The sequence below is a fragment of the Mercenaria mercenaria genome, chromosome 9 (genome assembly GCF_021730395.1).
Source record: "Mercenaria mercenaria strain notata chromosome 9, MADL_Memer_1, whole genome shotgun sequence".
NCBI classification, from domain to species: Eukaryota; Metazoa; Mollusca; class Bivalvia; order Venerida; family Veneridae; genus Mercenaria; species Mercenaria mercenaria.
Window position 1 is genome coordinate 84,212,946 of NC_069369.1, and position 21,324 is coordinate 84,234,269.

The 21,324-nt window shown below is 35.4% G+C and overlaps 1 protein-coding gene across 3 annotated transcripts; it reads left to right on the plus strand.

Annotated features, from left to right (window-relative positions):
* Positions 1 to 20,762, plus strand: LOC128559618 (SH3 domain-binding protein 2-like). 3 transcript variants are annotated; one of them, XM_053551923.1, is made up of 13 exons: positions 1 to 148; positions 7,187 to 7,537; positions 9,274 to 9,372; positions 9,989 to 10,091; positions 11,841 to 11,949; positions 13,206 to 13,258; positions 13,537 to 13,637; positions 14,212 to 14,355; positions 15,174 to 15,346; positions 16,111 to 16,166; positions 16,647 to 16,707; positions 17,690 to 17,743; positions 19,068 to 20,762. In XM_053551923.1, exons 2-13 carry the CDS (start codon positions 7,480 to 7,482, stop codon positions 19,197 to 19,199), a joined length of 1,143 nt encoding a protein of 380 aa, XP_053407898.1. In that variant the 5' UTR covers positions 1 to 148; positions 7,187 to 7,479; the 3' UTR covers positions 19,200 to 20,762. The 3 variants fall into 3 exon arrangements, with proteins under 3 accessions (XP_053407898.1, XP_053407900.1, XP_053407899.1); XM_053551925.1 differs by having other exon boundaries at positions 15,177 to 15,346; XM_053551924.1 differs by lacking the exon at positions 1 to 148 and adding an exon at positions 249 to 269.
* Positions 20,763 to 21,324: the final 562 nt, after the last annotated feature.

The window sequence follows — 21,324 nt, forward strand, 5'->3', positions numbered from 1 at the left end:
ATTTTATTGGATAGATAAACTACTTGTATACGCACACTCGTGTTTATTTAAAACTGACAATATACCCGTGACCTAAATTTGAATGTTGAAATAAGATAAACGTATATGTTAAACCAAAAGTTGATTTTCCGTCTGGATTTTATAGCAGGTTGGTTTATCTTTATGTTTAAATATAGACAATATACGGAATATTGTTCATTTCAATAAGCTGTTTACTTTTAAATCGTTTAAAATTATTAAAATATATACACATTAAAATGGAAATAATTGTAAGTATACATTTGGTTTATATCAGCGTAAAATACACTCCATAATATAAAAATGTCATGTCGGGAGCTTTTTATATTGAATACTATCATTTTTGACTCCCAGGATAGAGCGAGTTGAGTCTTGCGGTCTATTTTGTTTGGCCGCCAATTGGGTTTAAGGGGTCGGACAACAAAATCCATTAAGATCATAAGGCGACGTTCTATGGCTAACAGGCATAGGTGACATTATTTGGCATTATTTGTCGGGTATATGAGTCATGACCCTGATCGAGGTTCGAACCAAAAGAGCAAACGGTATGTATGCGTGTGTGCGGGGTTGGGTGGGGAGCGGGGGCAGTAACTCGAAATCACTCGGCTACGAAAAAACCCTTACTCAGTTATACGGTACAGAACAGATACCAATTTTTATAAGCCAGCATGAATTATGTTAGATTTTGTTTATTTCGCTGTTTAAACAAAAATTGGACGAATAATGTACATAATTGCAGTTATATCTTTCGCGCAGCTACTGGGGGAATGAGTCATTTCCCGCTGTTAATTTCACACTACTGTATGTGAAATATGATAAAGAACATCCAGTTAGCCCAATTTCTGTGCACGTATACATATATAGTTTTTACTCATTTGGTTCGCTATGTAATTCTTTCATATACCCAACATACAACTTTGAGAACATGTCTTAAGACGTGACACAAAATAACTGTAATTATACATGGTCTGCATGAAAAAAAAAAGAGAAATGAAAAGTATCTAGTTACAAATTGACAGTGACATATATAAGGCCAAGACAATGTGTTTAATGTCTAAATATATTGTCAAATTAATGTAGTAGTATGCACAGTACTAGATGTATTAAGGTGAGTTTAGATCACACTTTGCATCTACAGTGTAAGATAGTTATTATTCTATGTTTATAAAACTATACTGAAAAGAGAATGACTGAATAAGTTTGCAGATGAAGTTGTGAAAACACTTAAGACATCGCCACAGTCACAAATCAGTATCAGTTCATATTTTCAGGCCAAGTATTTTTCTCTTGAAAATTGCACTAAAGCCGTAACAGCCGGTCAAATTATCATCAACATAAGAAGCATATGATGATTTTATAGTACATATGCCGCTTGTAAAATATTTGAGTCTCGTTTAGACCGAAAGTTTACCCTTAATATTGAAATCTTACGTGCAATCAAACTCCAAAAAAATAAATATTACAAAGACAAAATTTAGTTCATTTCAAAGTACAATATGTATACTGCAAACTCTTACGGATTTTTGTCAAAATTGTTCCTGGTTATTGCATAAGACACAAAAAGACAACCCCATGTAAATTTAATTTAAATTGTTGTTTGTACATGCATTATTGACCACAGGTAGCCAGGTAAACCTGTACATAATCCTATAATATGGCAAAGTGTAATATCCGGCCGTCCTTTCTATCCAGTAAAGAATTTAATGAAAAATCTTTAATTATATGTATATAAAGTTAATGTTGACACTATATAAATGTACCTTGTATTTTGATTGTTAATGTAAATTGCTATTGATATTTATATATGTGTTTCTTTGTTCAAGGGTGAGGAGCGTAAGCTCAAGTCTTAAAAATAATAGATTTGTTCTGTTCTGTTCTGTTGTGTTCTATAAATGTACATTGTATTTTCATTGTATTATTTCATATGATTAACAGATATTACACTGATAAATGTATATATTTGTTCATTTTGATAAGTACTTTTTATATACATATTACCCTATACTCGTTATATTTTCAAATACAATTTAATAAATGTTACTGATCAAATTTAACTGTTGTTCGTATTGTCTGCTGATCTTCACTGCTGAAGTTTGATTTGACATTGTTCCATTTATCCTTGCCAGTTCTCATAGAAAACTATCCAGTGCTATTTATCATATCAAAGGAATCCATAAGGTACACATATCAGAAACATTAAATTATAATTGCCTACAGCCCGCAGTTTAGTTTAACAAAGTCGTGCGATTAAACTGACGCACAATGAACAATATTCACTGCCACACATAAATGGGACCGCAGACAAGTCTTAAAAATGTTGGTAAACTGCTTAAGAAAATATAAGATGGTTCATATGTTTGAAAGTTATATAATGATAATCGCAGTTGTAAAATAGGGCTATGCATAGCCGTGAGAAATTGATACTGCCATTCTAACTCATTTGTGAAAAAATTAAATGAGCATTACAAAGGCATTAGAGATATGATAGATCATATCTTTACATATTTATAAACTACAGAATTTAATCTTTCAAATCATGAATAGAAAATTGTCAGATTTAAAGTTATGAGAAAAATAACAAGGATGGCCGTGCTTTCCCACTTACGGAAACTGATGGTGACAACAGGAAAAAATCAGCTATTTTCAAATCGGTATTAACAAGTCATTTGCAGTCGAATGCTATAAATCTTTACATATTTGTAATCTGCATAATGTCAGCTTTCAAAATACATATATTTCATTGCAAAATATAACGTAATTAGAAAAAAAGTAGGGATGGCCGTATTTTATCACCTTCTGAATTCTATTTTGATTACAGTAAAAAAAAACTAAATTTCAAAATAATATTTTAAATTCGTTTAAGGTCGGATTATTAACTTCTTTACATATTCTTAAACTGCATCACGTCAGCTTTACAACGATGTATAAATTATTGATATATGTAAACAAATGAAGAAATAATTAGGGGCGGCCGGATTTTCCGTCAAAATCTATCCGGATGGCCGGGGATGGCCGGATTATACACACTCCCTATAATATCACCTGTTTATATACATGTAAATTATGTGTGAACAGATAACACAAATTGGATAAATTGATGGTGTTGGGATTTTTGTGTATAATTCAGTAATCAGGTAAAATTTCAAAATAATTTCTTTAGACTTTATTCTTCGCGGTCTGCTTTACAGTTGGCTGTAATTATCTTTTAAATGTATTGAATATACATTGAGTTTGACTGCACATAAAATTGCAAAATTTTGTCATTTTGGCAAGAGAAAAATATCGAATAAAGGCATAATACAGGTAGTGAAATGCACATCCTTTTACTTGCATATGTTCACATAGATATTTAAAACATTATTATGACAAAATTACTGACTTTATTGTTACCACTTAGTCATCTTTTATTTTATGAAAACTTGCATGTAAACTTCTGAGTCAAATGGCTGCCACTGTGGGCGATGCCTTAAATTCAGGGAGGGCTTAAATTGTCCATCTGTCATGTTGTAGAATAATTGTGTTATACCAGTATTATCAGAATGATTTGCACGAAGTTCATGTGTGAGGAAAAAGTAGGTCACTAGGTGGTGGTGGGTCTTTAATTGAAGTCACTTTAAAAGCTATATATTCATATTTTGGCTCAATTTTCCACTCATTTGTGGTTTAGAACTGGGATGTAGAGGTACATACAGGTTCAGTGAGATACCCGTGCAACATCTGTTCTAAGCATGTAGCAAGCAATTATCGAGATGTTCAGTGTGATGATTGTTGGTACCCAATAAAGTGTGTAGAAGTGTCACCTTCTCAGTATAACGTGTTGATAGGGAGTATCGAGGACCTCCGTGGCCGAGTGGTCAAGGTCGCTGACTTCAGATCACTTGCCCCTCATCGATGTGAGTTTGAGCTTCACTGGGTTCTTCGTGTGAGGAAGCCATCCAGCTGGCTTACGGAAGGTCGTTGTTTCTACCTAAATGCCCGTCCGTGATGAAATAGTGCCCGAAGAGGCACCTGGAGGGGGGGGGTCCTCAGTGATAATGATATCATTGAAATTTCAGATAGATTTTCATCTCTGACCGAAATATTGATCTTGTAAGAAAAAAGTAACATCTCGTGTCCCCTTCCCCCTTCACCCCCCCCCCCGCCCCATCCCACACACATACTCACACGTGCGCGCACAACCCCCATGTTATACCCACGAAACATCCTATAAACGTAAGAAGAATTGTAAAAATTGCAAACATGTCAAGCTATCAATTCTCTTCATTTCTCAGACTTTTAGCTAATGTGAACATTTCAATAACTGATTCTGCAATTCTCTCTAAAATTCTCTGTAAATTCGGGATATGAAATTGTGAATACCAAACACATTAAACTAGGCGCTGGAGATATACTTATTTTAGCGAAGAACACTTTAGTTTCTGTATGTATGACATCGACTCAGATTGTGAAATATGTTGGACCAATAGTTAATAGTAAACCGCTCTACAAGACAACGTCGACAGACGACCACACAGTTCCCTGAATGTCAAATAAAGCGTTTCTGAAAACCTTATATATCAAACAGAAAAAAAACAGGTGCCAGCAGTATTCAAGTCTCAAAACCAGAAGTATCCTGGGTCAACTGAGAGACAAGACAGATGCGCTCAATGCACAATAATACTCATAAGTCTCTACAGGTACAAGCTTAATACGACATGGAGGGAAATATCCTACTACAGGTTCAATCTCAGTACGACACAGAGTGAAATTTCCTATTACAGGTACAAGCTTAATTCGACACAGAGTGAAATATCCTATTACAAGTACAAGCTCAATACGACATGGAGTGAAATATCCTATTACAAGTACAAGCTCAATACGACATAGAGAGAAATATAATCCTATTACAAGTACAAGCTTAATACAAGACAGAGTGAAATATCCTATTACAGGTACAAGTTTAATACGACATGGAGGGAAATATCCTATTACAGGTACAAGCTCAATACGACACAGAGTGAAATATCCTGTTACAGGTGCAAGCTCAATACGACTAAGAGGGAAATATCCTATTACAGGTACAAGCTTAATACGACATGGAGGGAAATATCCTATTACAGGTACAAGCTCAATACGACACAGAGTGAAATATCCTATTACAGGTACAAGCTCAATACGACACAGAGGGAAATCTCCTATTACAGGTACAAGCTCAATACGACATAGAGTGAAATATCCTATTACAGGTGCAAGCTCAATATAACACAGAGTGAAATATCCTATTACAGGTACAAGCTCAATGCGACACAGAGAGAAATATGCTATTTCAGGTACAAGCTCAAAACGACATAGAGGGAAATATCCTACTATATATACAATTACATTCTACTTTGGCGCTGAATAAATAGAAAAATGCACATATCAGTAACATCACAGGGAGATTCAAAACCTTGCCATGCTGACGCCATTTATAAGTAAATAGCTGCAGTCAAGAAGCAAAATCAAAAGCCCTCATATCACTAGTTCATACCCATCTCAAGCATGTCCCAGGAGCAGAAGAAGGATATACAGTCGCTTGAAAAGGTTCAAAGGAAGGGAGCCCTATTAATCACAAAAATTTCATACCGTCAAGAAAGCGTAACATCTGTCTAACATACTCATGACTGATCGCGCTACCTTCAAGAAAGACGTAGAAACAAACGTCTCATAAGCTGATTTATTACAGTTACTGCTAGACATACCAGAATACATTGCCAGTTACAAATCCTGGACTAGAACCCACCACATGGCGTATATCCAGATAAGAACTTCAAGAACAGTTTCTTCCACTACGCCATCAGAGACTTCCAGAATGCTGTATAGCCAGGCCTGGCACTGGCGCAGTCTGTAGATAATTTTTAACCTAGACAGTATAGTGGACTTTCAGTGACAATGTTTTTAAATGTAAATACAATAACGTAGATGTAACACAAATATTAATCCTACCTGGAATTTATGTACACACATGTATGGCACCAGTTAAAATGAACAATGAACTTATGGTTGAAAACTTGGTGATAAGTCATTTCATTGTAATGCTATTTTTCTAAGATAAATGCTGAAGCTTTTTTTTTTCTTGTTATTATATATGATGTATGATGTAGTACAAATAACATTGTATCTAAATTTCAGCTTTGATAAAGAATCTGAATTAATTTTATTAGACTTAAAACATTTTCTGATGTCATACATCATGGCGTGTATTTGATAACTTTCTTCCCACAATGATCCAATTATAATTTATCAATGACTTGGTAGATAGTCTACATTAAAATTAAAGAGGAAGTTTCAGAAAAGCTTATACGGCATGCTCAAAATGATAAGATATACTTGATCTTAAATATTATATATAAGCACTCAACGTTAGGTTTTTAATTGTTTTTCATAAGTTGATAATTTGAATTTTTAGGAACTATCTCTAAATTACGAAGTTTTATCTATTGTGCTGTTGTTACTTGCCTCTCATCCTTTTGTATTGGTCAGTATACTGAAGTAGAAGCACTTGAAACAAACAAAAATAACTGTTGAGCAATTTAAGGAAGTTTTTTTAAAAAAGATAAATCGTGATCTAATTTTGCATTTTTGGTCTATCGATCATTACCATTGTTTAAATAAGAATACAAACACTTATGATGTCAACGGCAAGATAAAGAGAACTTTTACATATCTCTTCAGTTTGGGTTATACGTAACACTTCATTAACACTGTAATTTTAGCTAAGATTTGTGTTATATCTTTTCAGATCTTCGATAAAAGTATTGGGTCAAAAATTTGAATGAAATCGATAATATTTTTGCTGTCACGAAGCAGTTACAATCGTGACTTTTGCTGTCACGAAGCAGTTACAATCGTGACTGGGGCATTCCTTCTATTTACAAGGTTCTAGCGCCTGGTTTGTAACTGGGGCATTCCTTCTATTTACAAGGTTCTAGCGCCTGGTTTGTGACTGGGGCATTCCTTCTATTTACAAGGTTCTAGCGCCTGGTTTGTGACTGGGGCATATCTTCTATTTACAAGGTTCTAGCGCCTGGTTTCAAATTGTGATCTAGAGTCATGTAGGTATCAGGTCCGAACCAAATTCAAATCTATTTATCTATTTAATTTTTTTCTTATTTCAATTAATAAACATTTTTTTATCTTTTATTTGTAGATACCACGTGTACACCTATTTCACTTAATTGTGACATATACAAGAGGATAGGACGTCGAATACCTTGACGGCACAGACTGATAAATTCGTCACTTAGTTCTTCAGTTTTGTTTTGATTCGCAGAACACTTAATAGTATATATCACAAACGAAGTTGGTGGAATAATCGCAGAACAGAATAATGTAGTTAAAAATAAATTATGTGAGTAAATGTCCCTTAAAAGGAAGGAACCATGTAATGTGTAGAGGTTTATTAAAAGTGGATATTGCGTGTTTATAGACAAGCATACCATTATGAGTGACGGATCAAGTGCATCGCAGAAAATTCTGTTGGAACCACTGAAAAATATAGGTAAGTATAGATGCAGAAATATTGATTTGCTTTTAGTTTATCAACTTTAAATAGCGCATGATATGACTGTGTTTGTTTCATACAATCAACGAAATTACGTCACAAAATCACGTTTCATATCCTAAGCAAAAGTAGCAACGACGGTTTTCAAATACTTTTTATATATGGACCATTGAAGGAAATGCAAATTTGACAAATGCTGCAAACTTGAAAAAAACCTAAAGGTGAGCTAACGGCAGCTAGTAACGATTCTGGCCAACACACGGAATATAACTGACTTGACTAAAAGTTTGTTTTTCAATTTTGACAATTTCCTTCACTTGCCTGAAATTTTCACTCTATGATTCGTTGGTATCGTTGCTTCACCAATTCCACAATAAGATTTTATTTTTCACTGATTTCTCTTTAAATGGTGGACAGTGAGTACCATAGAAATCACACACCATTGTAAAGAAATTCGAGGATGGAAATAGGAACTTCTTGAAGTTTGAAAGTATGTGGAACAGTTATGAATTTATCTTTAAATAAGACATTGGTATGCCTTAACCACATGCTTATCTTTACTTGTCACCACATTTTCCTAGATACATTTCTGTTTTACATATAGGTCCATGTCGGAAAGTGGCTCAAATACTGATGTTATTATATAAGTATGTTCAATCTCCATTACAATAGGACCAGGGACGTCAGTATTTCCATATTGACGCGCAAACCTCCTCTCATGTCACGTGTTTGGTGTCATTTGCGACGTCATTTTAATGTATGAAGTCGAGTTAATAAGTTTGTTAACTGTAGTGTGTTCAATTTTACTCATGCTAAATAAAAATCTATGTCATTTTTATAATTATATTAATTGCAGATGAGTATGTAATAAAAAAAGTTTTGCATCAGGATTTATGCATTCATTCTTTTGCGAAATAATACTTTGCTCCGTAAGTCTCTATAGAACTCGTGCATATTCTCGATAAAAAGCTAATAACATATTGTTATTTTGTTTACACTGTATCTGACGTTAAATAATTTGTGTGGATCATTTGTCTTCAATACATATTTGAATTTATGATGGGCTAGTCTATTCAAATACTAGTGAAGACTGAGTGAACGTTAAAACGGCAATAGTTTTAAAATCATTGAATAAATTTTGAATATCGATTTAACCAACAAACGCAGATATCTATAAAATAACTCAGACAAAATGCGTAATCAAAATTTGTATAAGAATGAATACTACAGAGCGCAGGCTTCAGACATTCACCCTTGTTTCAGCAGCACCCGAAATTCAGGGCGAGTACAGGTAAATTATACATGAACTTTCTTCACAGTATCTGCAAAAGGCTTATGCAAAACGAAACTTTCGCGAAATAATTCACCGATGAGTCTCCTACAGAAGCCGCAATGCTGGACCTCTGGTGGATGAGGACAATAAAAATGATAATAGAAATCTAACACATATGAAAGGGCGACAGCGAAAACGTTCTGAATGCATATAGATGTAAAGAACAAATAGACCTTTTTTTCGTTTTCACCTATCGATATGTTAAAGACAATTTTATCAAAATGATGTGTTTTAACAGTACCGCAGAGTACCACAGAACTCCATACAAATGCAGAAATTTACTGAATTTACTATCCTTGTAAAACGAACACAGTTAATTTTTCTCAACGGTATTTTTGCAAATTTTAAAATGTTATACGAGTTGGCATTAACTTAGCGTGTATTGTGTTGTATTTTGCAGGTGCTCAGGATATTCTGAAAGTTGGTTCCACATATGAAGGCGTTCTCCGTAAACGTGGGGGTCGTATCGGAAATTTGCTGCATATAGGATCTGCAAAATGTAAGCCTTGAAAAAATTGAAAGTTCAATATGATTACCTGGCCCTGAGAAACTTAGTCCAACTCGTGGTGTAATTATTACTTTCATTTCTGAGGACGGACTGTCAGGGGAGGTAACTATAGAGTCGCGGATTGGATTATGAGAATTTCAACTATGAAAAGAATCTATACGTCTGTTGTTCCTCCCCCATGCACACCCCGCCCGCACCATAGCCCCGGCGGTGTTTTTATGAGAGCAGTGTTTGAAGAAACTTCAAGGTCCTATAGATATAAATAACTAATATAAAAGATTTGTATGATATATAAGGTATATAATGTTTTTTTTTTAAATAGTCTCTTGTAATTCAATGGTCATGTACGATCTATGTTTATGTACATTTTATGGTTTTAATTATTTGCATGTACGCGGATGAGACTATATCAATGAATAAAATGTAACCCTGCTAATAAAATTATGTCGTTATTTTTATCAATTACAACGACATTGACTGAACACTATTTTTGAGGTAAACAACAGTTTACTGTATATTGTATTCTGTCATTATTTATCTACAAAGCATGTGATAACAACCGTCTATGTGAGTCATCCAGTTTCTATTGTTTTATTTTTGTCTACAGGGAAACAAAGGTTTGTTGTCATCTCTCAGGGCTGTGTGTACTCTTTTAAAGATGAATATGCACTAAGACCACAAAGTGCTTTCTCATTGTCAGTATACGAGAGGTATGTATCTGATAATTTTATTGTTGTTACATTTTAACCCATACCCTGCTAAATTTCTATAATGAACTTGTCCATCTTTCAATTTGGACAGTACCTTTAGCTGTTAAAAGGGATGCTTACCAAAAAATATACTGACTGAATGGCGATATGCGCAGTCTGATCATGATCTACACTGGTCGCAAAGGCAGAATCAATCGTGTCCACTGTCCAGCATGATAAGGGTTAAATAATACCAACACAACTTGATGTTCGAGGAAGAACACATCTGCTTTATCCGAACATTATTACCGTTCCGTGAGTATGTGCGGCATGAAATAATTATACATCCAAAGTGGAGTTTAGAACCCACAGCGGTAAGAGGCAAGCTAGGTCACGGAGGCTCTGTATCTTCACTTGCCCCTCATCGACTGGGATTCGAGCCTCGCTTAGGCCATAGAATTAGTCATGTGAGGAAACCATTCATCTAGCTTACGGAAGGTCGGTGGTTCTACTCAGAACCCGCCATGGAGAGGTACCTGGGGTCTTCCTCCACTATCAGAAGCTTGAAAATCGCCGTATGACCAATAATTGTGTGACTTTATACCCAACAAAAACAAAGAGCTCCGTATCTTATAATCAGTTTGGTTGCATGCACTTGTTATCTTATTGTATATATTTAAAAATGGGAAAACTTAAGTCGATGGGATATGTAAACTCGTAACTGATCTGCAATAGAATGCACTGCCTTAAAACTTCATTCAAGTTTGTATGGCATTATTCCTACATATAAATTCTAAATCAAATTCAACAAAAGTTTGCCTTTTTGCAATATAAGCTATCTTAAACCGCAAAAGGCCAGGACGCCTATAGCTTGATACGGTATAGCTTTATAGAGGTAGAGCCTTAAATCTTTAAAGATAGAACGACATAAATTAAAGTTTAGAAATTGATTTCTAAATCCTTCAGATAACCAAAACTTTTACAAATGTGAAATTCATGCAAGTTTTGTTTATATCAATTAACTGAGAATGACAACTCATGCCTTAGACAAGTACATGTAAGCAGAGATATCTATTAGTTTACTTCCCTTGCAATGAAAAGTATCAGATTTTTAACAACAAAGACAATACAAAATATATTCACATGTGTTTGATTTACCCTTAAAGGCGTATGCTAGAATTCCCTGTATATGAGATGGGCGAAAATTTTCCCAATAACAGAATTTCTTTAAACTTTGGATATTGAAGGACAATCATCTAAGAAACAAAAAATGCAATAAAAATCATAGGTCACCGTATTCGAAACAGAGTTATCTGCCCTTGAAAACGTCATTTTTGGGGGAAATGCCGTTTTCAAGGGCAGATAACTCTTTTTCGAATCCGGTGACCTATGATTTTTATTGCATTTTTTGTTTCTTAGATGATTGTCCTTCAATATCCAAAGTTTGAAGAAATTCTGTTATTGGGAAAAATTTCGCACCAAATTCTAGCATACGTCCTTAAAGAGCTGCTTCAGATGTTTTTGTTGGCTTATTTATGTAACAACTTGGGCAATTGAGACAATTTTTAGTATCACTAAACAAGGTTCATATATCTTACAGCAATAAAGGAAAACCGCTTACTTTGTTTCAAGTGTTTTCAAGGGACTGTTGTAAAAAAGTAGTGATTTTAGAAAGTTGAGTACTGTCTTTCGACACAGTTCTTGATATATGTTAATCTTTCATCTTTAGCCTTTTTGCCTATAATAAACATTTGCCATTTCTGCCCTCAGTGTGCAAGAGACAACAATTCCTAACGTGCTGCACGTGTTTGAGATAAAACATGAAGATAGGAGCAGACCATCACAATTATTCGCCAGTGAAACAGAAGCTAAAAGGAAGGTATGTTGCACCATCAGAATATTGTATTGTTCCCAGGCGCCGTAGAGGTTGCCTAAGATGTCTGCCTTGCTGTCATTGTATTCGTTTATAATACAGACTGAAAATGTTGATTATATTCGCGATGGCTTTATTTTCACTAATATTCGCGAATAACGCTACTTCCAAATTAAAAATATTTGCCAATAATGCTACTCGTGAATTCAAAATATTCGCGAATATTGCTTCTCGTGAATTCAAAATATTCGCGAATATTGCTTCTTGCTACATGCGAATTCAAAATATTCGTGAATATTGCTTCTTGTTACATGCGAATTCAAAATCTTCGTGAATATTGCTACTTGCTTCTCGCGAATTCAAAATATTCGTGAATATTGCTACTCGCAGATTCAAAATATTGCTTCTTGTTTATTTTTCAAATTATTCGTGAATATTGCTTCTTGTTTATTCTTCAAAATATTCGTGAATATTGCTTCATTCCTGAATAATGCCACTCTCGAATTCAAAATGTTCATCATGCTTCGCTAATTCTTTACACCCCGAGTATAGCTGCCAACTGAGAACACGAAATATTGGTTATTTCGCCACCTTAACAAAAAGATGATTCAATCCAAAAACAAAATGACACCACATTCTTTTAAGATAAGCATTTTATACAATGTATTTATATTGCTCCATAATATAGCTACGCTTTAAAAATTACTCTGATACTTAGAAGATATTTTATGTTAAACATTTTGATATGAAAATCGTTCGGTTTCTCTATTGTTATCTTTTATCAAGGGGTTTTAACATAAACTTTACACCTTGATACGATATACTTTTATCCGATTCATACGCCTACACACCTTATTTATAAATATAGTAAGTACGTGATGAAAATAACAACATTTACAGCAACCAGAAAATAAAACGCGAAACAGCGTTACGATGTAAATGTTTTCTAATCATATAATTGAGCCGCACCATGAGAAAACCAACATAGTGCATTTGCGACCAACATGGATCCAGACAAGCCTGCACATCCGCGCAGTCTGGTCAGGATCCATGCTGTTCGCTTTCAAAGCCTATTGCAATTAGAGAAACCGTTAGCGAACAGCATGGATCCTGACCAGACTGCGCGAATGCGCAGGCTGGTCTGGATCCATGCTGTTCGCAAATGCACTATGTTGGTTTTCTCATGGTGCGGCTCATATATTATTTTAATGCCAAGGTGCGAGGATATTGTCTTATGAATCCCAATCATTATATATTTGCAGACTTGGATAGCATATATACACGACGCTATTACTCAAGTCCATCAACATTCAGGGTAGGTAACTCACAGATTTTTCTCACTCCATTAAACGACACTCGGGCAGAAAAAGGAACTTGATTATATCAGATTAACACTTTTGTGATATGAACTTAAAAATTAAGTGAATGTAGCGTTTGATGGAAGCATTGTCAACAGCAGAAACCATTTGCTGGCAACGAAATTGTTTTGAAAATTAATCGGAAATGGTCTTTGTCATTCCGTTGCCACGTTTTTTGGGTTATTATTTTATAAAATTAACTTAAAATATTATTTCTTTCTGTTGTGGTTTAAAGAGGTAGTCAGAAATTGTCTGCCGACAGTGATGAAGGCATATCCATGACCCCTAAGAAGAGAATGTCACGTGCTCCTCTGCCACCACTTCCGCCCACACCAGGTAAGCACGCATCGTTTGATTTTTTAACACAGATGGCGGTTCATATTGCGTCCGATTTATAACTGTGACATGCGTCTTCGTATATTTACGATTCCAGTAGATTTTTTTTGCAACAAAATATAAATATGTCGATAAATAAATTTTATTTTCTGTTACAGCTTGAAACAAATAATATTTTGTCAACAGAATAATAGCATAAAAGGATAAAAAGTTTTGCTTCAAAGTATGCGCTATTTATAGAACTGAGTCAGGTAATGCGTATTAATTTATGTCCGAAAACATGTAATACTAAAGGTACAATACGGACTTTTTCTGCCTGTTCGTATTTACTTGTGAATACAAGCCGTATTTTTGACAGAATTGATAAAGGTACATGTATATGATAGAATAAAAGAGTCATTATAACAGTAGCTATATCTGGGATTTTGTATTCGGCCCGAGTGGATTTTGCTAGGTCTGATTACACTCGGCGTTTGTGCGCCTCGTGTGATCCGACCTGGCAAAATCCAACTGAGGCGAATACAGCATCCCTGATCAAGCTACTATTTTAATAATCCTATTGCATTTTGAGCAGACGATACAAAATACAAACATAAATCAAAGTCCGAGTACAGTCTGGAATCTGATGATGAAGAAGAGTATTCAGAGATCAAAGAAGAGCAAGAAATGCGCCGGTTGCCTAGAGGTGCGACCGGGGGAGTTCAAGTGATGCCGACAGGTATTGTCTATTTTGTCTTATTTAAAAACAACGCCGTATTGGATGCAACAGCAACAGTTGTAGCCAGTTGTTTCGGCCTTTGAATAAAAGCATGGCGTGTTGCCTTTTTGCTTTGAATAAAACATATAGTGTTGCTTTTTTGCTTTGAATGAAACATTTGCGTTGAATAAAACATGTAGTGTTGTTTTTTTTGTTTTTTTTTTGCTTTGAATAAAACATGTAGTGTTTTTTTTTGTTTTAAGTAAAATATATAGTGTTGCATTTTTGCTTTGAATAAAACATGTAGTGCTGCCTTTTTACTTTGAATAAAACATTGCAGAATTGCCTTTTTGCTTTCAATAAAACAGATCATGTTGCCTTTTTGCTTGAATAAAACATATAGTGTTGCCTTTTTGCTTTAAATAAAACATAATTATCATGTTGCTTTTTTGCTTTGAAGAAAACATATTGTGTTGCCTTTGGCTTTGAGTAAAGACGTACTGTGATGCCATTTAGCTTTAAATAAAACATATATATTGTTTTGCCTTTTTTTTGCTTTGAATAAAACATAGTGTTTCCTTTTTGTTTTGTCGAAGTCAAACCAAACTATTCAATGGCATAGGAAGACTAATTCTTATATGAACAAACTTCAATTCTTCAATACAAGTTAATATGATGCTACAACTGAAGTTTAAAACTGACTGAAAAGAGGGTTACAGCGAATATAGTACACAAACATGTAGCAAATTGAAGAAATATGGCCAACCCATGCTCAGTACGGTAGAGTTTTATATCAAACAATATATGAGTAAAGCCGCATTTGCTTTTGGTTTTATAAGCAGGAACTCCAAAGAGACAAGACACGATATCCAGACGTCCCGCCATACCTTTACCGGAAACACCGGATCAGCGAAATCAAACGTCTACACTGGAGCGAAAGCAAGCGGCTAAACAAGGATACGAAGATGTCGCAAAACCTGAAGGCAAACTTCCAGATTACGTAAATGAAGAAGTGAGTTAATATTAAGTAAATGTAACTGTACGTGCTGAAATTGCAGAGTTAATGGTATATTTATAGTGTATTACAAATGTACTCACCGAAATGACATGAGCATCTAATGACATTGCAAGTGGACAAATGATTGCAGAAATAGAAACGTGGTCATCAACATACTATATATATAGTATGAAATTACACTCATAAAAATGCAGAATTAAAACAAATTACTGACTGCAGAAATGAAAAAGGTTGTGTTGGCTTGCATTTTTTTAGTTTCTTTTGTTCGGGTTTAAATTAAGGTGAAATGACGAACCTCCGACTTTAACAGAGAAACCCAAGATGCTTCCAACGGCAATATTACTCCGAGCACCTAGATGTAATTAGTGATCGTCCGTCAGCTGGACAGGTTCCTAAGTCCCGAGACGGGTTTCGAACACACACGGAAGTCTTTCTAATGTGTTGGGAAGTTGTATAACTACAATTAAGAAGCATGTCATGAATATACTACCACTTTAGATTCCCTACAGTTTGTTAACACAGCGCCGGGTTATAGTGATGAGTACAGCCAGTCTGTATAACTACAATAAAAAGCCATTCAAACAGTTATTCTCTTTCACAAACGATCAATGTTTTTATTGATACATTTTATTAATGCATGGAAAATCCTTTTATTTAGAAATGAACTGAAACAGACATATGATAACCCTATAATGCTTTGATTGAGGAAAATTAGAATTCTGTACTTTATTTAGAGCCTGGTCGCTGTTTTATTTCAGACTTTCAAGGACGAAGACTTTTTCTTCAACGATAAAAATAAAGAAGAGGCGCATAGGTAAGTCCGATAAATCAAGGGATTTTAATATTACTTGGCACAAATTTTCCCCACAATGAGAGGATGTGTCATGCGTAAGACACGGATCCCTAGCTCAGAGGTCAAGGTCACACTTGTAGGTCGAAGGTCAACAAGGCTTTTTCCTGTCCGGTCAGTAACTGAACCATTCATCAAAGGATTTTAATATTTCTTGGCAGTTGATGAATTTGGCGACCTAAGTGGCTACCTTTGTGCTGTGTAAAGTGTCTTTGAACGTAGTGATTATCAAAAGGCGCTATATAAATCTGGTATTATGTGTAATATAATATAGAAAGCTTGAGCCGATCCAAATACTTGAAAATCTCCCTTTGCTTTTATTTTCATTTGAGTTGACTATTGTGACACGAGTTGTGAATGATAGCTACTGGATACATTTGTAAGTTTGACCACTTTAATAATAGCTACGATATTCATTGAAATGATTATGTTTTTCTCCTGCAGGCTTTTGGGCGTCCATCCTGTTGGAACGTTTCTAGTACGACTTGGGAATAGTACACCGACGGTATGTAAATCATAGTACCTATTTCTGTCATAGAAAGGTGACGTGTAATGAAGACAAATCAACAATGTTAGATGAATTTATCATATTTGTACAATAGCTTCATCTGCTGATTATCCTTGATAAAGAGTGTAAGAGCAAGTTTTCGGATACCATCTTGATGGAATTTGAACCCAGACCTTTGGTGTTCCTCCATTACGTAACCGATTGTTTTATCCGAAGGTGGTGGGCCAAACTATTGCTGGTGAAATATATGAGTAGGCTATTTATTATTCTGATAGGAGTAGATCTTTTGTCTGTTTAACAAAAAAGACGCCAGTTTTGTATAGATTTGTGATAAAGAACGTTTAATGCGCGGACCGGTGAGAAAACATTTAAGACGTCAGTTGCCGAATAATGTTCGGTTAATGACTACTCGGATAAATGAAGTCGAACAAATTTTTATCATACTATCCCAATGAGCATGTAAGAATGAAAATAAACATTGTGCCTTCTTATGTTTTATTATCTGACCGTTCAGGAGCTTGGATATTTAACCACTCGAGGTAATGCCCTTACGGTTCACTTCCTGGAGCATGTTAACTTTGAACCGCAGTAAACCACACGAATGCCCTGATTATCTAAAATATGGGGGTTACGGATTTATTCACATTTGGGAAGAATATGACCAAGGCAGATGACTTGTTCAGGAGGTCGGGCACTCAGCCTTTAAGAAGACTTTCTGGGTTCCGACCCCGGACTGACTGCACATTCTTCTCACCTTGAGACATATAGTTACTATGTACAAGTACAAAACGACAACTCCCATCACAATTACGCAACGTGACAACGTGCAATGAACTCATATGGTAGTGCAAAAATTGTTAACATAGTATGTATGCATTCTTTCTAATACAAGAAATGGTTTACCGATATCTGATATACAATATCTGACCTAGCTAACTTTTATTATGAAGTTTATTTATAACTCCTTTATATGTTCCAGGTACTCTCTGTTCAAACGCCGCTGGGAATAAAGGAATTTCAGATTGCTGAAAATGTAAGTATTTGTAATAGTCATAACTCACGAACTCCAACACAGTGTTACTTCCCCTTATCGGGTTGACAATATTCCTACGCGGAGGTTGGTACTTGAATGAATATGGCAAAGCTGTCTCATAATGTGTCGTAATACGCATGTTGTGTATATGACAGTATGATTGTACTAACATGGGCGTAGGAGCGAGTTTAACTTTGGGGGGGGGGGGGGGGGGGGGGGCAAACCTTTTCAACCGGCAGTTTGTGTGTGTGTGTGGGGGGGGGGGGGGGGTTAGCGGCAAGGTATCCTCGGTGCATTATTCGTGACAAAGCCTCAAAGCCTTGTACAGGGATTAATTGGGGCCATAGGCCCCTCAAACCTTTATGTTTTAGCAATCATTGAGTTATTCTGATGATACACATACGACTAGGCACTGAACTGTCTTAATCAGTCATATTAAGTGTGCCATTTTTTTACATTCTCCTGTTGAAGCCCTGGACATACAATCAATTAGCACTGCATTTGTCTAATTGTGGTATAAAGTTGTGGAAATATCATTTCCCTTGAATGGACAATGAAAAAGAAAAAAATACATAACGTTTACATGCGTAAACAGGCTTAATAGTTAGGCCTACACTGATTTTGCAGACGCTCAAACCAGAACTGTAGTGATTGCGCTCAATGATATATTATTTTTTATAAAATGTAAACAGATTTAAGTACTCACACTACGGAAAGAGACAAGTCAGAATACAAGGGAAGGCCAAATGCAAATCAGAAATCAGGTTGAAAAGAATTATATGATGCTAAGTAAATGTTATATTGGACTGCAATTTATCTCTTTTCCAAAATATTCGGGGGGCCAAACTATACTTTTGCCCCCCCCCTCTCCTAGCTTTGGGGGGGGGGGGGGCCTGGCCCCCGCTAGCCCCCCCCCCCCCCCCCTGCTCCTACGCCTATGACTAAAGGCTACACGCTGTATTAGGGACAGCCGTGGCTGAGTGGTTAAGGATCACTTGCCCCTCGCCGATGTGGATTTGATCTTCACTCGGGGCGTTGAATTCTTCATGTGAGGAAGTCATACAGCTGGCTTACGGAAGGTCGATGGTTCTAGCCAGGTGCCGCCCATGATGCAATAATGCACGAATGGGCACCAGGTGTCTTCCTCCACCATCAAAGCAGGAAATTTGGCATATGACCTATAACTGTGTCGGTGTGATGTTTTACCCAACCAGAACAACAACAACAAGTTTTATTAAATTTAAAGGGGACTTCTTCCTTTACAATAAGATAGATTATTGTAACAAGTGCTTTAAACTCATGACTTTTCTCTTTTTTTTTCCAGGACGCCGGCAAAGTCTCAATAAACCGGAGCCAGTATTTTCCTACTTTACAAAACATGCTTTGTTTTTATAACCAGAATGATCTGCCAAAGAAAGAATATAAAGTAAAACTGGTTAAAGGCTTCAAAAGCTAAAACAAAACATTACCAATACAGTGTGTTGTGATTAAAATGAATTCCTGACATTTCACATCAAATTAGTGCAGATCATGATGCACAACTAAAGCATCGCCATAAAAGTGCCCTGAAAATTTAAGTGCTGTGAAAATTTAAGTGCTGTGAAAATTTAAGTGCTGTGACAAAATACTTCCGACTATGAGGAAGATTTATACTCCTGTCAGCTGACGTGACTATAGGCTTGTGCGTTTCACCATGTCCTCGTGACTGATCATGTGCTCACAGGGACCTGCAGTCGTTAGACATGCGTTATACCCAGAAAGGCCAGCCCACGTGACTTTTCGGTATCGTTTACACGGGGAAAATCGCTCGATTTAGGTAACGTTTTTGCTTATAATTTCCTTATTACTTGACATATTTTGGTAAAATAAAAAGCACCGAAGACAAAATAATGAGTGCTTTCCGCGCGATAAAGCGTGTATCAGAATTCTTGATACTTTTCTCAAACACTTTGCCCAAATGTTTTTTTTACGGACCAAATGTATAGATTACTTATACATTAGAATTTGGGCGAAGTGTTTGAAGACAGTATTGATTAAGAGGGACAGAGGAAAGCACTTGTTCTTCTGTCTTCAACGCTTTTTAATTTATCAAAATCCATCAAGTAACAAGGAAACTACATACAAAAATGTTTCATGAATCAAATGATTTCCCCCTTGTTTACGATATCAAAAGGTCACGTGGCCACCCTGATATCTAAAAAAAAATTTATTACGCTTGCTAGTACAAGACATATTCATGAACTCATTGTAGATATTACTTTGTATTTTATATAGTCTTCTGATATTATTTCTGTGGTTTATGGACGATTATGCACATACCAATGGAACCTCGTTGCTAAAACTGGTGAACATTTTGTATTGTAAAGGCATTGTACACGTGTGCTAAATTAGTGTTCATTCATTTCATATGATGACACGAAAGGAAGCACCACAACCTGGTGGAAAAATATCGAATATTTTGTCTGTACTTTTTTTTTATCAGTAAATACACAAAAATCATAAAGTCACAGAATCCGATTGGTAACACAGGGCATTGCAAATAAACAAGATGGCGTCAAAAATGGCTGCCGCATCTAAAATGGATACTAACGATAAGTTTAGATTCATTTATTAAAACAGTTTATAATTCGTAGTATTTTTTTACACGAAAATATCATTTTGGAGAATTTATATTGCATATAGGAACGTTCATTAATAAGCTCCGAACTCGCTTTATCTTGTAACTGTTTAACTACAATACTTACATTTGACTTAATCTAAGGGTGCAAGTTCATTTCATATTGTTTTCGTTCAGCAGATTCATATTACATTTTCGTGTTATTATGTTATATGTAACGAACGTGGTACATCTTAATCGAGGGTATACGGTACCAGTGATCTGCAACATAACTTCTTTATATCGTATTTATTCTCTGTTCGGGTGCCTCAGACCTCGTATTGTAAAATGCAGTTTTACATTCATTTTATAGGCTAATACATTTCATGCTAGAAATACATGTATAATAAAACATAAAGTAATTTCTCAACTTCTTTCTTATTTGACGACCTTGTACCTGGTAATCTGATATGTGTTTTTCAATCTGCTTTAAACTTTATTGAATATTAAGTTTATTCCCATACAATTTCTGTAACTTAATATGAAATTAATTTCTTATATCAGATAGCTTATGCTAATCAACAATAAATCAATATTTGGCAGTAAAGGTTCAGTATTAAGATATTCTGTGGATAAAACGTGCTTTAATACAGTGTATATATACAGGGTCCGTTGGCCCCTTCAAACATCCCCACGTTGTATTGGATGTGAAAAATATTTGTCTGGTTTTAATATGTTTATTGTTAGACAACCACTTGTGGTCATGTTTCTTTTTCTTTCAGTTTTACTGATAAAGTAAATCCGAATGTACTGTTGTTGACATTGCGTTAGAACCTGTGTTAACCTGTTCAAAACCTAAGACTTTTCACTCGTTCGGTGTGTGCTTGTCTCATTTAAAAGAATATCAGACTTTAGCAATAGATTGAACCCAAAGAAAACATTTTCCAACAAAATAACCACCATTACAGAAGAATAAGAACCTGAT